Raw genomic sequence first — 22,029 nt, 5'->3', positions numbered from 1 at the left:
AGCAACTTGTGACAGTAACATTACAAAGCAAGAGTCCTGGAAAATGGAGGAAGGGCACCTGCCAAAAGGGCAGCTGCCCTTGCTTTGTCGAATAGTGAAATCTGCACAGAAAGAGTTTAGTTTTTTAAAGAACCACCTTAAAAACAACAAGGCTGTGATATAAAGGAGCTTAAGTTTTAATAAAAGTCTGTCTATCCAAAGTAAATTAAAGAAAAAATCCAGGGGTAAAACCAAAATAAATACAGCTCTGTGGTATTAGAGTTGTATTAGGAAAGTTAGCCTCTCCATGACTCCAAGAGCAAAACAGTCGCTCTTCAGAGATGGAGGTTCAGTGATCTCATGCAGGTTAGGAACTGATCCTCTTCTGGTAAAACGAAAATATTGACTGAAAACAACTTTCAAACCTGATCACTTTTGACTTTGGTGCAAATAAATGGCTTATTTCTCTCTTCTGCTAGCTTCCACCTCAACCCAGCACTTTTTCTTTCCCTTTTTTCAACCACATGTCTCTGTGGCACCTATCATTTTCCTCTATTCAAGCAGAATCCTCTGATTTGATCAACTAAATGCTACAGATTACCTGTAATATAGATTTTATGCAAGTTGTGGGAAAATCCAGCACCTCTAAGTCAATTTTAAATGCTTCAAAATAAATAAAAAAAAAGCACATTATTATAGGAAACACAACTTAGGCAAGCACACTTTATTTATATGGCATCAACACAAATAATTTAAACTGCATGTGCAGTACAGATTCTTAAAACTTTGACAAGATGTAGAACACACGTGCTGACACAAATGGGTTTATTTGAGAGCTGCTTCATCCAGAAAGAAGTACTCTTCTCCATCTACAATGAGTGTTTATTTGAACACAGCTGCTGGTCTGATCTCCACCTGTGCATATTCAAGAATGCATATCTACACTTCCTTAAGGGTGTGTCTACAGCCATCTGAATTCCTGCCTATTTACATTCATCAGAAGCCTCTTTTTCACTTGTTTCCTCAACATCCTCTGCAAGTAACAACTGTTGCACCTTAGCCCAAGTGTGCTTCAGCATCAGTGAACTGCTTCTAGCAAGTGCCTTACCCACCAGACAGGCAGCATTGTGTATTGAAATCATCACTAGACCTTAGGAGGAATACCTGTGAATGGACCTACAAACAGCTTCACCACTTGTGTTGGATCTACAGACCCATCAGCAAAACAGTGACATCAATGGAGGCGCAGAGGAAGAGCACTGCAGGCCACTGGGAAGAGGGGAGCCCCATTTCTCCTCACTCACACATGACTACATGTGCTAGCAGCACACTGATGGAAAGCTTTCTACACTGATCCCAACTACCAAGCCAAGGAATAATATTTATAAATTTTATGAATAATGTTTTGTATTTATAATGTTGCTATAAGCAGCAGTTAACCATTACATACTTATTTGCCCCCTTTACCATTCCATAAAAAGTACATGTAAAGCAGCCACCACAGGGATGTATTCTGGTACTTGGAGGTTGGCAAAGAAAGAGAGTTGTATTCAACCAGACAAACAAACAACGTCATGGGTGGCGGGAGAAGGTACAATTCAGCATTTATATGCATAGAAATGAAGCCTTGTAACATCAGACTGCAAAGTCCTGTTTTAAATTAAGCTTAAGTTTATTGTGTGTCCCTGCCTGATATATAACATTTCAATTTTGCAAGCTCATTAGCCCTTTTGTTTGACTTTAGTGTGCCCTGATACCACCCAGCCAGGTACCCTTTCCAGTTACCTCCAGGGTACTCCCAGGTGTCTGGAACCACTGAAAATCAGCAATGAGAACATTTTATCCTTCAACTTGCCTCTAAGCTGTACTTATACGAGATTACATTTGCTCTCCATTTTGTCATCTTCACACAGCAGCAGATGGCACAAGCAGCTCTGCTCAGTATCAGCACTACAGGCATGGATTTGGGACAGAAGACAAGTTGTCTCAGTCTCAGAAAGCAGTTTGGAGTGGTCAAAGTGAAGGGGGAAACAGATTTTAAAAGTACGTGTTCAACTCCACTCTTGAGATAATAGCAGGAGCAATAGGTCTTCATGGCCACACACAGTGCAGAAAGTTTGTGCATAAAAGACTGAGCTTAAATGCAGCATATTTCTAAGTGACAAGGTGCCTGCATTTGCTGCTTTATTGAAAACTCTGAAAATAATGACAAGTCAGTGTCTATCCTGCAACCATCTTTGCTTCATCAATACTATGGGATGTTTTTTTCTACAGCAGGCAAAGAGGAAAAAAAAAAGGTACACAGCATTCTCACCTCATCCATAACAAGAGAAACAAACAATCGTTTTTAGCCAGAAAAGCAAATCAGCTCAAAATATCAGTAAAAGCTCCACTGGGAGTGGAAAAACAAAAACAAAAACAAAAACACAAACTAACTAAGGCTTTTTGGAAGGGATGCACAAAACGAGAAGAACCAAGTGTTCATCAAATACCACTTTACTTAGTTAAAAAAAAAAAGGGGGGGCAAAGGAAAAGGAATGAGTGCTGCTGTATGTACTGAACAGAGAAATCGTGATCTCAAAGGTATTATATTTCTGACAAGTGTGTAGGTGCATCAGTCGTTCTAAAATCCCAGATGTCAAGTTAAGCCAAGTTCAGCAAGTGCGTATGGATGAGAGATGAAGAACATGAATGTGTTGAAGGAAGCAGCAGTAAAAGCAGCTCAAGAGATACTCAACTCCACCAGTACTGAACTAATACCTGAACACTACAAATAAAGGATGAGATGATCACACTCAGACTCTACATGAAGAAGTAATCTGAAATAGAGCAGAGTTCATTTTCATCACCTGCATTTCAGCCAGTCCTCCTGAGTCAGCCACCTAAAATGAGAGAAGCCCTCTGAAAACACACACTGAAAGGACACTTGTTTCCTGTGCAGCTGTTCAGGCAAGTTTGTGGCAAGTAGATTCTGAGTCAAAGAATTGCCATGGAATTGGAGCAAAACATCAGATTCAGACACTAGTTTGTAGAAACCCTGAAAACATACCACTCATATACAAATAATTTCTCTTATTAGAAGTTATTCTGAATCTTAGGCAAGTTCTAATGTTACTTCATTCTGCTTAAACCTTGCCCTGCTTTCAACTGTAAAGGTTCTTTGCTTTATGTACTAAGTTGTTGTACACCATCCTATAGCACCCTGTTTCAGCAAGGATGAAGCAGCCCCCAAAAAGTTCCTTTCCTACAGAACTCATTCCAGTGGAGTAAAAATCAACCACAGCACAGCCTCAGGAGGGAGAGGGTTTCCCTCATCCTAATTTGCAAAACAATATACTTGGCACTGCTATATACAGGAACAATAAACTGGAAAATATTTGCAAATAAAGAGCTCAAATCCATCATCCTCATAAACTGTCTTCCACAGAGACAAAGTGTGCTTAGCAAAAGCCTAGTAATAGCTCCAGGTGACACTGAGGCTGGAATGACACAAAAACTGTGTCAGCAAGGGTGAAATGCCTTTTCTTTTGTGGGGAAAAGGGTGAGAAGAAATCACAAGTGATTGAAGGTGTGACAGTGAATGTCTTTCAACACACCAAGCATCTCACCAAGAATGTCAAAGGAAGAAACCTTATTAAGCAGAGTACCTGCTGATGGGCTGCATGGGTGCCCACAGCACACTGTAAGGATTGAGATGTTGAATTTCTACCACTGTGGCTGCTGTTAGTTCCTTCCCAGAGATAATACAAGTGACAATTTCATCTCATATTTTACCATTCCCTATTTTTTTTTTCTTGGTCCTAATTTTAAAGTTTAGCTAGGCTGCACTCCAGGGAAGCGTTTATGCAATATGCATTTGATACAGAAAAGCTAAAATGAAAGACTCCTTTTCTTCCCCCAAATACACTGGACCTCAAGCTTCATATAAAGAGGTAAAACTTCTAAAACTTGGCTAAGAAGTTCTCCCCAGAGATTGTTTAACATATTCAGAACTACTTGCTACATATATACAGAACTCTCCCTGTAAGTTTTACAACACAACTACTGTTTCTACAGACTTGGGTAAATATGGCATGGAAAATTAAATCCTAATTGCAAATTGGCACAAAACTCTGGGCTAAGGAGTTAAAGGTAATCAGCACAGGAAAGGAGGGTATCTGTGGCAGCAGTGTTATTGGTCAGAACTCTATCTATGCTTGGGTGGGAAAGGCACAGAAGGCAAAAGGGGAGATGCTGGGAGTGAACTTGCAGAGTTTTCCCAGACAGATGGAGAGACACAAAGGAAGTAAAAGTTTCCCTCCTTTTTGGTGCTAAGAATGGCTTCATTTCAGTACAGTAAATGATTTTATCTGCTAATGCCACATTTAGATGACAGCACAAGGGAAAAAACAATTCATGAAATAAGCATGAAATTTATTCTATGAGATTTTTCCCCAGGCATGCATTACAAAATATAACACACAGAGCTTACATTATGTAATGAGAAACTATTTGTTGTAATTCCTGGCATTTACAGAATAGCTCCTTAGCTACTACTTCTGAAGAGTAGGACCACAAAATCCAGACGTCACAAAATTAACTTGCTTCACGCCCAGACCGGTGCAAATTTGCATTCCACACTCAACACAGAGATGCTTCATCCAAGCTAATTTAATTTCTTAATACTGTTCAGGCCCAGCACAGATTTAACCATATAAACAATGTCACAAAGTTCCTAACCTACAAACTGAAATAGTTCCAATTTACTATCCTGGTGAAGAAGTTTCCAGCTGGTGCTCAGCAAAGGCATGAGTACAAGCAGTGTTTGCGCTGGGGCAGCTCAGCCCGGAGGAGGGGCCACTTCCCAGTAAAACCAGTTTGGTCAGCGTGTGCTGGACATGGACACCTGCATCACTGGGATCCACAGACAAGCACCAAGGCTTTGGCACAGCTCAAGTCACACTGCTGCTGTTTCAAAACAGTTGTGGAAGTAAAAGCGTGAAGATCTTGCCTCTGAGGAATCCTCAGACCTCACATACTGCTAAGTATTTCAAGCCACTTGAAAACATTAACAATTCTTATTCAGCATGTTAAATGAGAGATGTGCAAATTTACTGGGGAAAAAAAACCTCTGAAGTTTTATAGGACAATTCCTCACACTCGGCTTTAGTAAAAATCTTGTACACAAGAACCCATAACACCCTCACAGCAGAGTCTTGGCTTGCCTGCAATAGAGCTCTGCTGCATGTGGGACATTATACTTATATAGCTATGGCCACACAAAACTGCATAGCATGTGTTTTCCTAAAACCTCTTGCACAAATACAGCTTGTTTTCATGCTCTGATTTTCTGAAGAAGAAAATGGCTTCAGGGCTATTCACTTACCCATTAATACTTTGATAGTATAGAACTTCCAGTGTTTTACAAAATACAGCATGATCATATATGGTCTTGAGACTAGCCCTCTCCTACAAATTCTGGACAGATTTGGACAGAGTGGCAGAATAATACAATATAAGGTTAAGGCTACCATACATATTTTTTCAGGCTCTGCTCTAATATATTCTGGAAGTGCAGTGGCCTAGTTTAATGAGGAGCTGGTAGAATAAAAAAAGCTTGGGTACACACGATTGTTGGGTTGCATCATGTTCTTTGTTTCTAACTAACATTTCTTCAAAAGCAAGCTAAGCCACTGAGGGAAATCATGGCAGTAGTGAAAAAACAAAAAAACAAACCAATCCCTCTCAAAAGGGGAAACTTTATGGAAAACATCACTTCTTTATATAATGTAATACAAAACAGAAGTACTTGAATTATCTCAAACCATCACAAGATTCCATTTTAGGCTCAGAAAATTTGAGAGCTCTTAAAAAAACCCAAAAAAACTCCTGGAAGCCTACAGAGGTCATGAAAGGGTCTACTTATAAAAGAATTGCCTTCCAAACTTCAGCTAGATTATCATTCTATATGACACGAGTACTCTCATTACTGTGACAGGCTTGCACTGCTGAAACACTATAAAGTAAAGGAAATTAACCCAACTCTCATCTGATCAAGGAAGAAGTTAGAATATACAGTGGAATAGCCCTGAGTTTAAGCCAGTCATGGAGAGACGTGGGTTTAAATTAACACCATTAAACACAAGTCTGTCATTGAGCAACACTGCTGTATAGGAGCCTTTTCTGATACTGTCCTGCTTTAAATTTCCATTTTGACTAGAATTTGTTCTATGGCTACATTTACACCTTTTCCCCTTAGTCCATTACAACACTTGAATGGATGTTTATTTACTAGGAAACAAAAGCATTGGCTAACAGAAAAGCTTTGCTGTTCTGGTTATACAAGATTGCCATTTGTCATGTTTAAGTAATGTAGTAAGAAAATTAGCCTTGCCTGCTCTCAGACAAAAGAAAAGCCACACTTAAGGTACCGGACAGAAACTGAAGAAAGGATACTACTATTCTACCACTACTATTCTATATGAACTTTGCCAAATAAGTCTCTTCCCCACTTCCATAGCCAAAACCAAAGAAATTACTATAATCTACATTTTGCATTTCTTGCTTTGCATACTTTTCTGAAACTACTTGCTTTCAGGACTTTGTCAATATCAACATGTACTGGGTAATTATGTCAAACTACTCTAATTCCTGCTTATCTACTGAGAAATTCCATTACTGTGAACATAGCAAAGACATCTTTTGCAAATGCTTGATGAAAATTGCTTCATGACTGAGAAGAGGCACGGAAGCTGCAGTGTTACTGCAAGGATGTACAGGCAGGTAAGGGATATATATGTGTGTGTGTGTATATCTATATAAATTATACCTAAATTCAGTGATAACACTACTTAAAGTATTTTCACATTTTTCTAGGCTTCTCACTGGGGAGGGGAAAGTGAACACTAGGAGATGTACTAGGAGAGGTATTCACTCTGCACCTTGAGGTACTTCTACACTTTGAAGGAACATTATGTGCATCAAGGAAATGTGCTCTAACACACAGTAAGTGAACCTTTCCCTTTCAACGTTCTGCTCTAAAAATTGTTTGAAACTGGGGAAAATACACACTGTTCTACTATGCAAATAGCAACTTCCCTGTATAATTATAGTGAATTTTGCTGAGAATTGCATCATGACTAGAATACTACGAAGAGGGCAAACATGTAACCACTATTCTTAGTTTGTTAGAAAATTTTTCCCATATTACATAAACACATACACACCCGGACTTGGGCAGCACCATCAATCTTTTTATTGTCATTACTTTAGTAAAGGAACAGCTATTTTTCATTACAGTAGCTTTATTTTTATTAATGTTATGAAACAGGTATTAAATTTTCTCCTTCAGCTTTCTTCATTGTTATTCTTCCCTTGTCTTTACCACAGTTGCCTAAGCTTTCTGTACTGGTATGCTGATTAAAAAAAAAATTCTTAAAACTTCAGTAAAAGAATTAACTTCTAGATGTGTATTGAACAGGAGAAGAGTGTCAAGGATTCTCCTGATGTTTTTTGAAAATGAATGTGTGCACAGCTGACAAAAGCATAAATAGGATGTATTAACAGGATTGCACACACTAACCAGAAGCAGCAAAACTAAAACATAGCAGATTATTGAAAATATCATCAAAATTTCACAAGCTCTTCCAATGTTGACCAGCGTATAAACCATGCAAAATTCCTCTGAATAGATGCAGCCTTATATAATTTTAATTCTAAACATATTGCTGACAAAGAGTCAGCCAGTTAAGGGTAACCACACCTGAGCAAGTCACATTAAAAGAAGAGATACCACAACTAAGAATTAAGCAGCTCAAAAGCGAACATTGGTGTACTGAGTCCATATTCAAGCATCTGATTGATTATATGTCAGAATTCAGTTTTTCATTTCTTGGTCTGAAGGGTGCTAAAATACAGAATATATTCTGCTCCCAAATGTTCCCCTACAGGCTTAGTGTTAAAACAAAAAGGGCATGGTATTCTAACTAACTCTAGAAGGTAAAATAAATTCCTTATTTTCTTCCCAATATATGTTCCATTTTTATACAAAGAATGAATGGTCAATGAAATGAAAATTTTGAAAATAACTTCTTTATCATAACACAATATACTTATTTTTAATGATACAACATTCAAAACGTTGCTACTGCTGTTTCTGAATGTAGTAAAATATTTTATTCCACAAATTAGGCTTTGCTTTGTTTGCATATGCATATTTGGAACCTAACCAGAGCTATAGTGCTTGTATGGTGATTCTTGTGTGAGGGATCTTGTTTCTTGTCTTTTCCTACGAACAAATTCATAATGAAAATGATAAAAACCCACCTAGCTGAAGTCAGTATTCATACCCATCACAATGCAGGTGGCATATCAAAACACAGAACAGACAGAAGTCATACCTCTGAGAAGTCACATCCTGCTGCCAAGCCAGGCAGGGACAGACACCCACTGCCCTGTAATCCCAGGCCTCTCCACAGCCCATCAGTTCCTTTTTGTGTGCCTGATGGAAGAGAGAAGGTCTAGGGCAGGAAAGGTCTAGATGTTTACTTCCCACCCCAAAGAAAAGGGATGAGTAACTATGCTTCACTGCCAAGGATTCAGAGTCCTTTGGAAAACAAGCCTCCTCAGACAAAACCTTATCTTTTAAACAGCCAGTTGGACAGGGAATGATGTAGCATGGATTCGGCTGGTAGCAACAAGCAGGTACCGTACAACACCTCTGATCTTTCACCTCACGTGGCTACTGCTTTGTCTTCACCACTAATGGTTTATTGGGGGACAGCAGCTTTCAAGACAAGAAAAAATGTGCAGGACTTAGCTTAAAATTCATTTAGAGACAAGATCTGTCAGGTATAGTCAGCATTGCATGCCCCTTCTTGTGGTTGAGTTGATGTGTTTTAACCTTGTAGATAAAATCAAAAGTTGTGTCCTCACTATGTTTTTTACAGCTTACATATTCTAATTATTTCACAATGAAAATGCACACTTTTTTTGATCGAAGAAGGTATTTTGCCTACATCAATACAGCAAGGGAGCAAAGAGCTGCTACTGCAGACACAGCACTTCTGAGGAAACCTGTGCTCTACACAAACGTTTTAAAGTCACCTCTCACCCATGCCTCTGAGCTGTCCAAGTAAAACAAGCTATACTGGTAAAATAAACACATTTTGCCAATAAGTACACTTGACTTTGTTCCAGTGCAGGTGTACTCTCAAAAACCTTCTTCATACCCCAACCAACAACGCCAGAAGACATTTGGAGCAGTGACAAGACTTACACGGGTAACGCCCAACTTTTCCACCCAGTGATTCACATGTTTCCTCCAGTGGCATGCCAGGCTCCTACACCACAGAACCTACCCAGTGCTTCCCTGAAAAGCCTGATTTACTGGGGTTGCACAAATCAAAGGTACTGCGCGTGCAGGGGATGATGCAGCCACCTACCTGCTGCTCAGGAGCCCGCAGAAGGTGGCAGCCAAGGCAGGGTGGCTGCCCCATGTCCAGAGGTGCTTTCCAGGGGCCCCTGGGCAATTAGGTCCAGGCCACAGTGAGCTCCCACACCCAGGGATGCTCGGGTGCACTTCATGCCAGCACACCACAGCGACCAGAGCAGCTCTGGGGTCAGAACCAGCCTTCAGTCCTTGTCTGCCTCCCATCCAGTTACCCAAAGCTCCATTAGCCCAAAGCATGCCTCCCAGAAAGGCATCTGGCTTCAACTTTTATCTCTGACAAGGAAGGAAAATCAGTTATTTTTGCAGCAATTTGTTTCAATGGCTGATCACAACCATTCCATATCCCACATATCCTTTGAATATTTAAAACCTCCTTATTTTAACATCCATATTTCCAGTTATGATTGCCATCCTTTCTCTGTTACAGTTTTCTTCAAGCTTCATTAGTTAGATATTATATTCACCTCTTGATATTCTGAGTAATTTTTTTTAATCTCCTTATGCCTCATTATTAGAAAGCTTTTTTACCAGTCTTTAAATACTGCAGGTCTTTTCCACCTTTCTAATTTAGAAGGTATTGAAATGCCTACTCAAAACAGTGAAAGCACAACTGCTCAAAAGATCTGGAGCTCTCCTATAATCTTAATAGGGATGAACAAGCACACAAAATTTCATCTGGATCTCCATTCCCCGAAAAATTAAATAACCTGTTGCAAGTTTTAAATATTTTATGTTTTTAACATTTAGAAGTTCAGAGAATATTTGTATCTCAAGTCAACAGAAAGTATGCTACTTCTCATTATTTCATCAAGGAAAGAAAAAGCTATTAAATCATCAATTTATTTACATTATCCAGAGAGAAGAGTTATAAATATAACTCCTGTTTTATAAATATTTAAACAGCTTAGTAACAATTAGAATAATTTTACCCCACATGGGTTATGCTGCCTTTGATTAAAAACCTCAAGGAGAAAAGAAAATATTGTTTTTCTTGTAATCCCTTTTATTTTTCCCCTTTCTCACCCACAACCATAGAGATGGAAGCCATAGCACAGTCATTCAAAATTAGGTTGTAAGAAATAAATGGAGAGCACACAGTAAAAATGTTATATCCTCTTTCCACATAAGATTATCACTGTGCTGCTTCCTCTGTAATCCTTGAATACCCTTGAGCAAAGAGCAGTTCTTGATTTGAGCCAAATTATCTGACCCAAGGGGCCAAGTTGAGAACATGATACAGTCTAAAACTTGAATGAGTTGTGTCTTGTCATCTGTTGATGTGAACATTAGCATGGAAAGCCACTCAGCTCCACTTTACTGCACACTGTCTCCACTGCCTTCCTTATTCTTCCTTTCTTATACTCAGAAAGGGAAAATGCCTTTTCCCATCCCATAGGAGGAACATACTCGAAGAGCAGCAGTGAGAGAACCCAAGTAAGTTGTGCCCCCTGATTCCTTCAATATTGTCCCTTATCTCACTTTAAAAAAATGCTACTTTAACATATAGAACTCAGGAAAAATAACCAACCACATCTGAACTTGATGAAAAACATTACCCACCCTCACCCTCCCCATAAACACACTCCACATACTCAGGATCATTGAGGTACTTGATGGATGAGAAACCCAAGGCTTATGCAAGTCGGAACTTGCTGACATTTCCAAACTTCAACATGTTACACCTCTACTAAAAGTGAAAGCTGCAGTTTACCCTCTCCAGGGCTGCATTTACTGCCTCATTTCTAATTCCAGACAATCAGTTTCCAGCAAAACTTGAAAGCCCATGCTCTCTCACCATGCAACAAAGGAAGCCAGATTTTCCTCCTGTACTGTAGACATGTGCTTTTGTACAACAACTTCTGTTAGCAGATTGTTGCTTAAGAGAAACAGACTGGCAGTGAGAAACAGCTCAGCAGCTTGGCATTTGTTCTACTTGTGTAACCCTTCAGACACAGCCTTGCATTTCCATGAAGGCAACAAACAACTGCTCTGTACACATAAATATTAAATAATCCAGAAGCTGCAATGCTGTTCAAAAACTGGCAGAATGGATACAGAGAAACAAAACCTGATTCATATTCTCATGCTTTAAGACCTAGGAGTGAAATTGAGTGAAATCCTTGCCAAGAATTTGCAAAGATGTAGTGCCCAGCGTGGGCAACTACATCAGTTCCCATAAATGAGAGTGATAAAGCCATACACAGAGAAAAAGCACACATAGCTACCACTATCCCAAGCTGCCAGGACATGGTGTTAAGTACTGCTCTTGGAGGAAGTCAGAAGTGCTCCAGGACACAGGAAAACACTTGGAGAACCAGAAGGCTGGGACTTGAGAACGGAGAGGTGCAATCCAAGTGGAGCTGTTCAGTGCACACTCATGTCAGAGAACAATGAGGGTTGTGGCTCACCATGGTTGATGATTACCAAAAACCAATAATCTCCTTGCAGTCTTGCAGTTTTCTGATCACCCTTTGAAGGATCACTCTAAGCAGTAAAAACAAAGCAAATCAAGCCTGAGCATTAAGTCTGAAACCTTAAAAGTATAGAAATATGAAGAATGTTTCTGGGACAACTAGGAAATTACATTCCTATGTATGAGATGAAGCATGGTCCGAAACACTTTGTAAGTATTTTTTTAATCCTCAGAGAGCTGTCTATTTTGAAATTGCATTGCCATATCCCAGTGTACACTTATAGGGGAGCAGACAGATTACAATTAATTTTCTAGAACATGACAATAAAAATATTTAAGCTGTATTATAACATAGTTTGTAACACAAATTGCCTCATCATTATACTAATTCATGCTATAGAACAGATTTACTATTTATATTTATCAGATTTACTATGATATTTACTAGTGATAAACTATTCTGTGCATACGGAAGTGGAAATTCATAATTTTATTTCCTATTCAGAGTGCCATGGTAGCAAAGTTGAAAACTTATTATTCTATCCAGATTTTCAATACATGTAGAATATAAAAAGCTCAATTTATTTATTCAGTACACTAATTTCTCCAAAACACTACGAGACATTCTCCTTCCCACCAAATGTTCTTCAGAACTCCTACAGTCAGTGCACATGCTGATGGCCCAAGCAAACTTACACACAGCATAACTCCTTTCCAGAGCAAAACAGAAAAATGGGAGCTGATGATTTCAAAACCACATTCTGAAAAACCCACACCCTTACTTTTCTTGAACCATTTTTAGGAGAGCTCATTCATAGGACTTCTCTAACACACAGTGACACACTACTATTTACCCCTCATCTGACCATTGTAACTCCCACTGTTGATCACATCCATCTGTTGACTGTTGACAATTCTCCACCAGAAAGCAAAATTATGTTGTTTTTTTTTTACTTAAAAGGAGCACATCAAGAAGAGATGTGAACTCTAACTGGGATGAAATTGGCTCCATGAAAGTAAAATTTATTTTTGTAAACACTGTAGCAGTAGATTTGACTTCAAAACACAGCAGCCTCAATTTGTACTATCTTAAACTGAAATGCTGCAATAGAAATAATGTTCAAAATTTAAGGTGGGAAAAGGCTGAAGCTACTCTTGTTCACAGAATATGGGATAGAATTGGCATAGCTGTTAAAATCTAAACTAATTGACTTGGTTTTGAAGACACGACTGCCACGCCTGCAGCTATCTCTCCAAGTCAAAAGAGGAATCATTCTGTTGCTATCTTGTACATTTTTACTGTCCTTACAAATTTATTATTATTGCACTTGGAGAGGGCTACAGTTACTTTCTATATGGCTTAGGCACATGTTCCTGCTCTGCCACTGTTCCTTGTAAAACTTACTCTTAAGCTTGATAGCCTGTGACAAAAACTAATCCATAAAACTGAAAACGTGGGATTGGGAAAAGAGCCTGGAAGAAAAAGGAGGAAATAATGACAATTTTTCTATGTTTCAAAGCCTGGGTTGAATTGACCTAATAAAAACCACACATCTATTTCTGTCACCTCTTGGCTGGTTTCTGTCTGACACAAGTGTGCAAGTAGACCCTGATGGGATGGGCAGTGGGAGAAGGGGCTGTTTCCCCAGGGCCCAGCCAAGGGGCTCTCGGGAGGCTGCCAGCTGCCACGGGCACACAGTCACTGCCTGCCTTTTGTTTTTCAGAACAGGGAGAAAACACATTTTCCCCCTCCCTTGTCTGGGAAACAGGAAACGCATTCTTATAAAGACTCTCCCACATACAGACTGGGCAGGAAAAAGGTGGAGTTTGGCAACATTAAGATTTGTTCTTCAAATGCAGACCAGTAATTATTGTAAGGTAAGCGACAGGATGGCTGGGCTTACTAATGTTTACTCACCCTGGTGCTGCTGTTTTCAAACGTATTTATATTTAATGCACTCTTACACATAAATGTAAAAATCAGTTATTTTTACCCAAGACCCTTGCACAGACTTTATTTACATATACATAAATGCAACAAATGTAAATAAATGTCTTTTGCAATAACTGTACAAGTTAGTTCGTTCTTATGAGCCCTATAAAGTGGCTAGACATTTTTATCCATGTTTTACAGAGTATGCTGTTTCAAGTGGAGAATACAGCTCTCCAGAGCACAGGAAAGTTCTACACCTCCACTTCAGAAACCATAAATCTGTAGTGATATTGTCTTTAGCTCGGGGAGGGGGGAAAAAACCATTAGGACAGAAATGTGTGTGGGTTTTCTAGGAAAGTCACTCACTTGTCAATAAATCCATGTGTTTGAAATGACAGATCTTATTGATCAAATGTGCATCAGGAACATATTAAAAATAAGTAACAGAAAAAGAATTAGTATGAACAGAAAGAAAGTTTTCCACTGGGAAAATAAAAACATCAAGATGTTGGTTTAACACTATTTGGTATGAGCTACCCCAGAAAAAAAGTCCTAAAATAGCTTGATTGCATCACATACTAAGTTTGAGATGTTACTCACCTTTGCTCGTCTGGCAGTCTGGATGTTAGGCATAATAGCAGTATTACAATGCTAATCTGGATAGGAATCCACCCCTTTTTTCAAAAGTCATATTCCAACCGTTGAGAAATTTCTTTTTTTTTTTTTGTGAAAAAATTAAATTAAGCTGCAAAAAATCCGATTTCTTTCCGTTCCTACACAGGTACCTAAACTTGTGCTTGTCAAGATCAGACTCAACAGCCTTTCAGAACTTAGGAAAAACCAAATTTTTGTAACCCTAAGTGCAGTGTCTTGAGCATATTATAAGACAGCATTTAACCCCATAAAAATATTTAAATATGTAGTCAGTGTAATATCTCTTCAGTGTTCTGTGAGCCATCACTCATTACAAAAATCTTCTCACAATGTCCATGAAATCAAATTATAATGAAAAAATGATTAAATGCCCCAGAGAAAATGCCTTGTTACTGTATCTTGAACACATCCATAATTAAAACCAACTGGGAAGGCAAACACTTGTCTTGAAAAATAATGTGCTCAACACCTTTGAGTAATGTAGCTGCATGACTGCTGTGAAATAAAGCACCCAAACCAATAAGCCAACAGGCACAGGAATCAGCAGCATTGGTGCTGCAGCTCCCCCCATTCAGCAGGAGCCTCTTGCAAAGCATGAAGTTCCTAATCCTTAGCACCCCATGGCATCACTGTTGTTCTCTCCCACATAGATGAAGTGTAAGAAGTCCTATTTTCTTATAGCTAAGCTGGCAGCACCAAGCAAAGTGATGGTGTATGCTGATTTGTTGGCAGAACACAGCCATGGGAATTGGAGACTTTAAAAAAATCATTACCAGGTTTTGGTTTTGCTTTTTCTTCCTTAGCTTAAAAGGGGACTGTATTCAAGAGTTCCCTCAAGACAGCTACAAGGAAAGAAGCTTCAATTTACATCATCATTTTTATAGGCATGGTTTGACAGTGGGCATGGAAAGAAAGCATGCTCCCATTCTCTTTTAATGGAAAGTCTGAATTCACTGAAAAATGCTTTTTAAATGGCTACATTTAATACAATTATTCAGTATCCTTTCACAGCAACAACCCATTAAAAATCTCTAGTCCTCAGAGCATCTTAGGGGGAAGAAGCAGAAATAAATTGTCCAGTGCATATCAAGCTTCTGTATCTGCAATTCACAGTACATGGTATAAAAGCTGACAGTTAATTTATTGCCTCTAGTTATTACTAATGAGCTGTAAATTTGGCTGTTAATAGTTCTGGTGTAAAACAGATAAATTATATGGCTAGTTTTAGTGAGCACTTCTTACCCTGCAAATATTCCACTTTCATTATAAGCCCTAACCACAGTACATACCCCAGAAAGCAGTTTACTTGTAGGGAGAGAGGGATGTGGCAGAGAAGGTGCAAAAAAAAAATTTTAAATGTTAGCCATGTGAAGTGTTGAGTTGTTCCCTGTTCTGGCCCCAGATTGTTAATGGAACATCTGTGTAACATTCAGATCCTAAGATGAGCACTTCCTGCCACCTGAGATTCTGTGTAAGAGCAAGGGTGACAGTTCTCTTGAATTTGTATCACAACATTGTTTTTTATCAAGAGGTGAGACATTCTCTTTAAGTACATATGCTATAGGGGGATTAAAAAAAAAAGAAAGAAAAAATAGAGGGAGGGAAGAAGTCACACACAAGACCTGCAACAATATATTCTGGAGTTCTGAATTAAATCTTTGCTTCTGGTAGAGACTAATAAAATATCCATGAAGAGCTGCTGTTAGCTGCATGTAGATATGCTATAAGGAACATATATTCCTATAGGTTGTCCTTTGATTTAAGTATTTCCAAAAGTTGGGAGACAAACTGAGCAGGCCAGTTTTAAGAGTATGTATCAAATTGAGCATACTTCTGTGCCACAGCCTGAGTCTTAATCACTTTTTCATAGTAAAAAAACAAAACAAAAACAAAGACTTTTCTAATATGATACTAAAGTACCAACTGGCATAGAGTACTGCAGTTTCAGAACTACATTATAAAAGTATTTTATACTATATGCTTCAGTGATCCATATAAATGGCTGACAAAGAGGTTGCCCCCCAAAAAAATTATATTTAATGTAAACATTAATTTTCTGTAAGTCATCTGCAGCATTCACCATGAAGAAGGCCCTGTTCCAAATCCATATTTGGGAATAACACTATTAATATAACAACAATGACTCACAGTGGAAGTTCTAATAAAATCTTTTATTTAGAAGCATTACATTTATAATACTTTCCCCATATAAGGCTTGCAGTTTAAGCCTTTACACATACATTGTTAGCAAATATAAAAATGCTTAAACTACTTTTGAATGCTCACGCATGCAAAAAAAATTCCAAAGAAAACACGTGTGAGATCATAAATCTTGTGTTGTGGGACAAATCCTACATGCACAGCTGGGCTGAATGTAAAGGGCAATAGAATCACAGAATGGTTTAGGTTGGAAGGGATCTTAAAGGTCAACCAGCTCCAGCCCCACTGCAATGGACAGGGAACCTTCCCCTAGACCAGGTTCCTGAGTGCCCCATCCAACCTGGCCTTGAATACTTCCAAGGATGGGGCATCCACAACACCCCATAATCTGTTCCAGTGCCTCATCACCCTCACAGTAGAGAATTTCCCCTCTTTCAGTTTGAATGCTTACTCCTTGTCCTGTCACTACAGCTCCTGATAAAGAGTCCCTCTCCTGCTTCCCTGCAGGCTCCCTTCACATACTGGAAAGCTGCTGTGAGTTTTCCACACAACCTTCTCTTCTCCAGGCTGAACAACCCCCAACTTTCAACAAACTACTTTTTACAATTTTCTCAACCTGAATAGCTTAAATAGTTTAAAGGACAAAAAAAAACCACCCAACCCTCTATAAAACAAACACGATTCCTGAAGGTGAAGATTTACACAAAGATGCAGAAGTACAATTCTAGAAGTGGTTTAGTATTTTGCACTGTATTTCAAACTGAGATGGACAGTAGCAGGAGTGCCCAGGATGTATAAGTAATGCCAAAATGTGGAATTGCTGCAAATGGTAAGCTATTGTCACCACAGGGTGACAGGGTGACTGACAGACTACTCTCAGTCCTGTGCTGTTTGCTTTCAAGACCCTTGTGTTCATCACCACCCTCTTGTCTCCAGCTTCTGATGGCTCCATAACCTCTCCATAATGTTCCTGCAGTAGAGCCAACAGGAAAACAAATGGGGCCTCCCTCAGGCAGAGCACAGGGAAGGCCACAGGAGGCAGAACCTGCTGGAATGAACCTTCCCAGCACAGCGGGGCAGCAGTGTCAGAAACAGTCAGAAACCCTTTCTGTGTGTGGTAAATGGTGTGAGACTGGAACCCTGTCCCCATCATCCAGCTGTGTCACTGTGCAGTTATGGAATGGCAGACATGGGATGCAGGGGAGTGGAGCGGGAGACTTGAGCAAAGTATTTTATAAAGGAAACTTCTGCTGTTTATAGCATGAGAGTATTTGCCACATTTTCCTTGTCCTCAGGGGCTGTTCTCCCTCTGTACACACCCAGCAGTCAGAGCTGTCTTAGATGTCTACATTCAAACACCATCCCTGCATACACTGCAGCAACCCTCCTTCTCCAAAAAGCAGCAGAAAAAGGGCATCTCTATGACACATAAGAAGTCAATCTCACTTGTAACTGAGCACATGAATGAAGATCACTGTCAGCTTCAGAAAGTGTACCAGTAAACCTGTAACTAAGTTACAAATGAGGAGAGGGCTAGAGCTGACCCAGGCAGTCATTGCTGGCATTTTGCACCTTGGCTTGACACCACAAAACATTCTAAAGACTACTCTCCAAAAAACGGATTCCCAATTTTAAAAAGCCCTGGAGTGGATAATCTACGTTTTTGGCCCTAATCTGATATATTTGTGCTCTGCCTTCCAAGGATAACAGTCTGTACTGCTACCCTTAGATTTCCCTTTTTTCATGACAGAAAATGTGGTAATTCGGGAGGACTGTAAAGAAGTTCAAACAGCTGCTTCTCTTCAGATAAGATATTTGGGTGTTCATACTACCTCAGTCTGCCAGATGAGCTATTTCAACAGGCTTTCATGAGCTGTTTGTCACATCCTTCAAAGATATTTTTCCTGCAGTTGCAATGAGACTTAATAAAAAGGCCTTCTGAAGCAGACTATGTTCTTTACCATTTCTACTTTTTTGGGCAAAACAAACATATGATACTACTTTCTCTCCTTGGCTTGCTTTACGTCAGTACAAGACGGAAGCACAGAAGAAAAACAAATTCTTTTTCAATTTCAGTACTTGGCTCAAAATCAAAAGTCATTAGTTTAAAGCAGTGGCTTGGAAAAGAGGAAACATCTTGGGGCCAACAATATTTTTTATCAGTCAGTGAGCATCCATTAATCATTAAGATATTCCAAAGTATTTTGTCCCCATCCAACTTGAATTTGTTTCAAGGCAATGGTTAGTTCTGACTGTGATAATATATAATCACCTTCGTGTACACACAGACCTGAGATGAATGCAGAAAAAAAAACTAAAAAAAAAAAAAAATTCCCTTCTATGCAGAGTAGAACTCAAATAACATTTTTCACAAGGGCCCAGGGTAGTGCTGAGCAGAGGGGAGGGGCTCAGCTATTTGAACTCTCAGGTGTAACACTGATGGAACAACATTACAAGTTAAACACTTTTTTTTTTTTTTCTTTTGAGAAAAATCGAGCAAGCACTCCTTAGTAGCACAGGCACTGAGGTGCTAAACTGCAAACACTGCATTGTCAAAGCTTTCATCCCCACGAGATTTCTGAATGGATGATCTAGCTATATATTCTTTTGGCACTTAATGTCCCAGGAAAACATGCCACACAGCAGTTATTCAGCAGTGGAGAGTCAGGTAGGTCAATGATGAGAAGATTAAAATTATTTAATTAACATCTAAACATTTTATTTTGTGCTACACATCACATAGGTTTGGGATGGCCACTGTGCAGGAGTTGCAGAGATTATTACTCAGTTTTAATAGCCATCAGTTGACAAACTTCTGAATCTGAACTTTCAGACCAAATGTGGTTCACTTGGCCTTGTCAAAATTACCATGACAAGCAGAAGAGAATCATCACGTGGCTTTCTGGCCAGGGTCATCAGAAAGCTCAGTGTGGGTGCATTTTTACCTTGTAGGCTGCTGGTTGGTATTCCCTATGCTATTGGGAGGGAAGTCAGCAAGCTGCCAGCAGTCCAACAGAGGTGTTCACTTGTACAGCTGGACAATCTATTCAGCACTGCAGCAAAGCCTTCCTGCAGAGGGCATGGTCTTTGTGCAGGGACACCAGGAGGACACAGTTGTGTCTGAACCACTAGGAAGGTGATAGGAATGCATAGGCCTGTACACTATGATCTAAAGTTTGACCTGTGACCAAAGTTCAAGCTGTGTTGAGGTCATATCTTGTGAAATGACTGCTTGGATTTATACCCTTCCTTAAACTCATTAGGAGAAAAAGGGGAAATAGATGTGGAGTAAACAGTATTTGTTATTTGACATCCTAACGGCCTGCAAAGACTTATACAGAGTATCATTAATTCCAAATGGTAAAGGGACAAGAGAAGACAAAAGAAATAGCAATTGCAAAGAGAAAAAAAATTGATGCTGCAATGATTACAGTGCCAGTGCATTTTTCAGTGTCACTGTGTCACAACACAGCACCAAGTAAATAAATTAATATCTCCCAAGCTAAGATGACCTTCAAAAGAGATCATTTATACAAAGAAACTTTGCAATGCAAAGAAATACAATCGGCATACAGCAGGATAGCACACAACAGCAATGCTGACTTAACAACATGGTCAAAGAGATGCTGGCAGGTAAGATTTCTACCTCAGTCTCAGCAAGATAAAGTGGGGCTTCTAACTCAGTGTTCTCTGATGAATCTCAGCACCAGATCCCCCTGTCTCCACAAGCCTAACAATTACCCACTTGAACAAGCAAGAGCAAACATGCCCGTGTCCAGTGAGACCTGCTCAAATGATACCTATAAATCACTATTTCTAAGTGAAACTGGATTTTAGTTGTGTTTCATGGTTATATTTGTACAGTTCTTACACTAATGTCAAATGAGGTGTGATGGAACAGCAGAAAAGTGAGGCAGGGGAGACTTTTTGCTGGTATTAGGTTGGAAAATATCTTCAAGTATCTTAGATCCCCTTGCAATCTCTCCCCCCCTTTATGAGTTTACAACTGCAATCAGAGCCTGACCAAATCATACCAAATGGAATAAATTTATTATCATGATGACTTTTGCTACATGTTCTTGTTTACAACTCCCTTTTTTCTTGTTTAGTTTTGGGGACATTTTTTGGTTTTATTTTGTATGTTTGTGGTTTTTGTTGTTGTTTTGTTTTGGGGTTTCTTTTGTGTGTTTTTTTTATTCTTTTTCTTGTTTGTTTCTTAATAATAAAGTTTTCATGCACAGCACGGTAAAAAATACTCCCACAGTAATTATCTGCCCTACAACACTCTACCCCAATGAGCTCCCCTCTCCTCAAGTGACCTGCACAACAGGGTGCCCTTCCACCTGACAAGTGGAACACGCTGTCCCAAACAAAAACCCTTGAAGATCAAAACAAGCTTTTCTGCTGACATGGCAAAAGTTTAGGCTAAACAGGAAAACATACTTGAAGCTCTTTTTCCATTACCTTGCATTATTAAACCATCTAGGCAAGAGATAAACATAAAAGGAATTTCTTTAATTAGATAAATCAACTCCTCAGCATCTGTTGTTTAATAAAGTAAAGCAGATCAGCATGTTAGAATCAGATAATATTGCAGTCTCCCACAAACTCACAGCTGAAGCTTCTTTTTCATCCAAGCATTTGGGTGCCCCTGGTTTTACTCACTTTAATACTATACTTGCAGTTAAATGCTTACTGTAAAATGTAATGCCAGGTACACACTGGGCCACAACAAGTGAAATTCCTTTAAAAAATTATGCATCATTTCACAAGTTAGAACAAGGCAGAACAGATGCACAGGGTGATCTTGCACAATATATTTCCCTGAATTTCTACACCATGCATTCATTTTTAATAAAACTCAAAACACTGAAAGATTGTACTTCTTGTAACTAAAGTTTAAAAAAAAATCCTTTAATGTAAGCAACATCCATTACCTTTTGCTTTTCAACATAATTTCTTAATTGACTCGCTAAGATAATCTCTCAAAGGTCAAAAAACTCTGCAAAAGAGCCAAGTTAATTAGAATATATTCTTAGCCTCTCTCTACGACAAACCCAATCCCACTGAGGGACAAATTCATCTGCTTAAAACCAAACACTGTAAGATAGTAACTTTCAATTATGTTTGATCTTGTATGCAGTTGGATAATGGCATTTTTATTACAGTCATAAAAAATGGTAAGGATGCATCACGAAGATGTTAACACCCATCTACTTTGCCATTAAGAAAACCTAATCCAAATCAAATTTTGGATTTTTTAAAAATCAAGCGTAAACGTATTTTGGCAAAGCAAAAGATCCTCTAAGCTGCATTGGACAAAACAGTGCAGGCAAAAACCAGTGCAGGCCAGCTGAACACATAGCCAAAGTATTCCCAATCCATCTGGGCTGGGATCTGCCTCTCCTGTACAGAGATTGCCACTCAGCTGCAGCATGGACCATGATTTTAAGGCACCGT

The 22,029-nt window shown here is 39.1% G+C and overlaps 1 protein-coding gene across 4 annotated transcripts in view; it reads right to left on the bottom strand.

Moving 5' to 3' along the window:
- Window positions 1-22,029, bottom strand: part of MOB2 (MOB kinase activator 2) — a 109,617-nt gene that overhangs the window by 31,176 nt on the left and 56,412 nt on the right. The window contains exon 1 of one of the 4 annotated variants that reach the window (XM_085580159.1): window positions 8,358-8,455. The exons of the other annotated variants lie outside the window; for them this stretch is intronic. Within the exon in view, the coding sequence (XP_085436285.1) occupies window positions 8,358-8,440 (83 nt within the window). The 5' untranslated portion in view covers window positions 8,441-8,455. Of the gene's footprint in view, window positions 1-8,357; window positions 8,456-22,029 lie in introns of those variants that run through there. 4 annotated transcript variants of the gene reach the window in all.

The sequence above is a fragment of the Lonchura striata genome, chromosome 5, assembly GCF_050655825.1.
Source record: "Lonchura striata isolate lonStrDom1 chromosome 5, ASM5065582v1, whole genome shotgun sequence".
NCBI classification, from domain to species: domain Eukaryota; kingdom Metazoa; phylum Chordata; class Aves; order Passeriformes; family Estrildidae; genus Lonchura; species Lonchura striata.
This window is presented reverse-complemented; position numbering and strand designations above follow the sequence as displayed.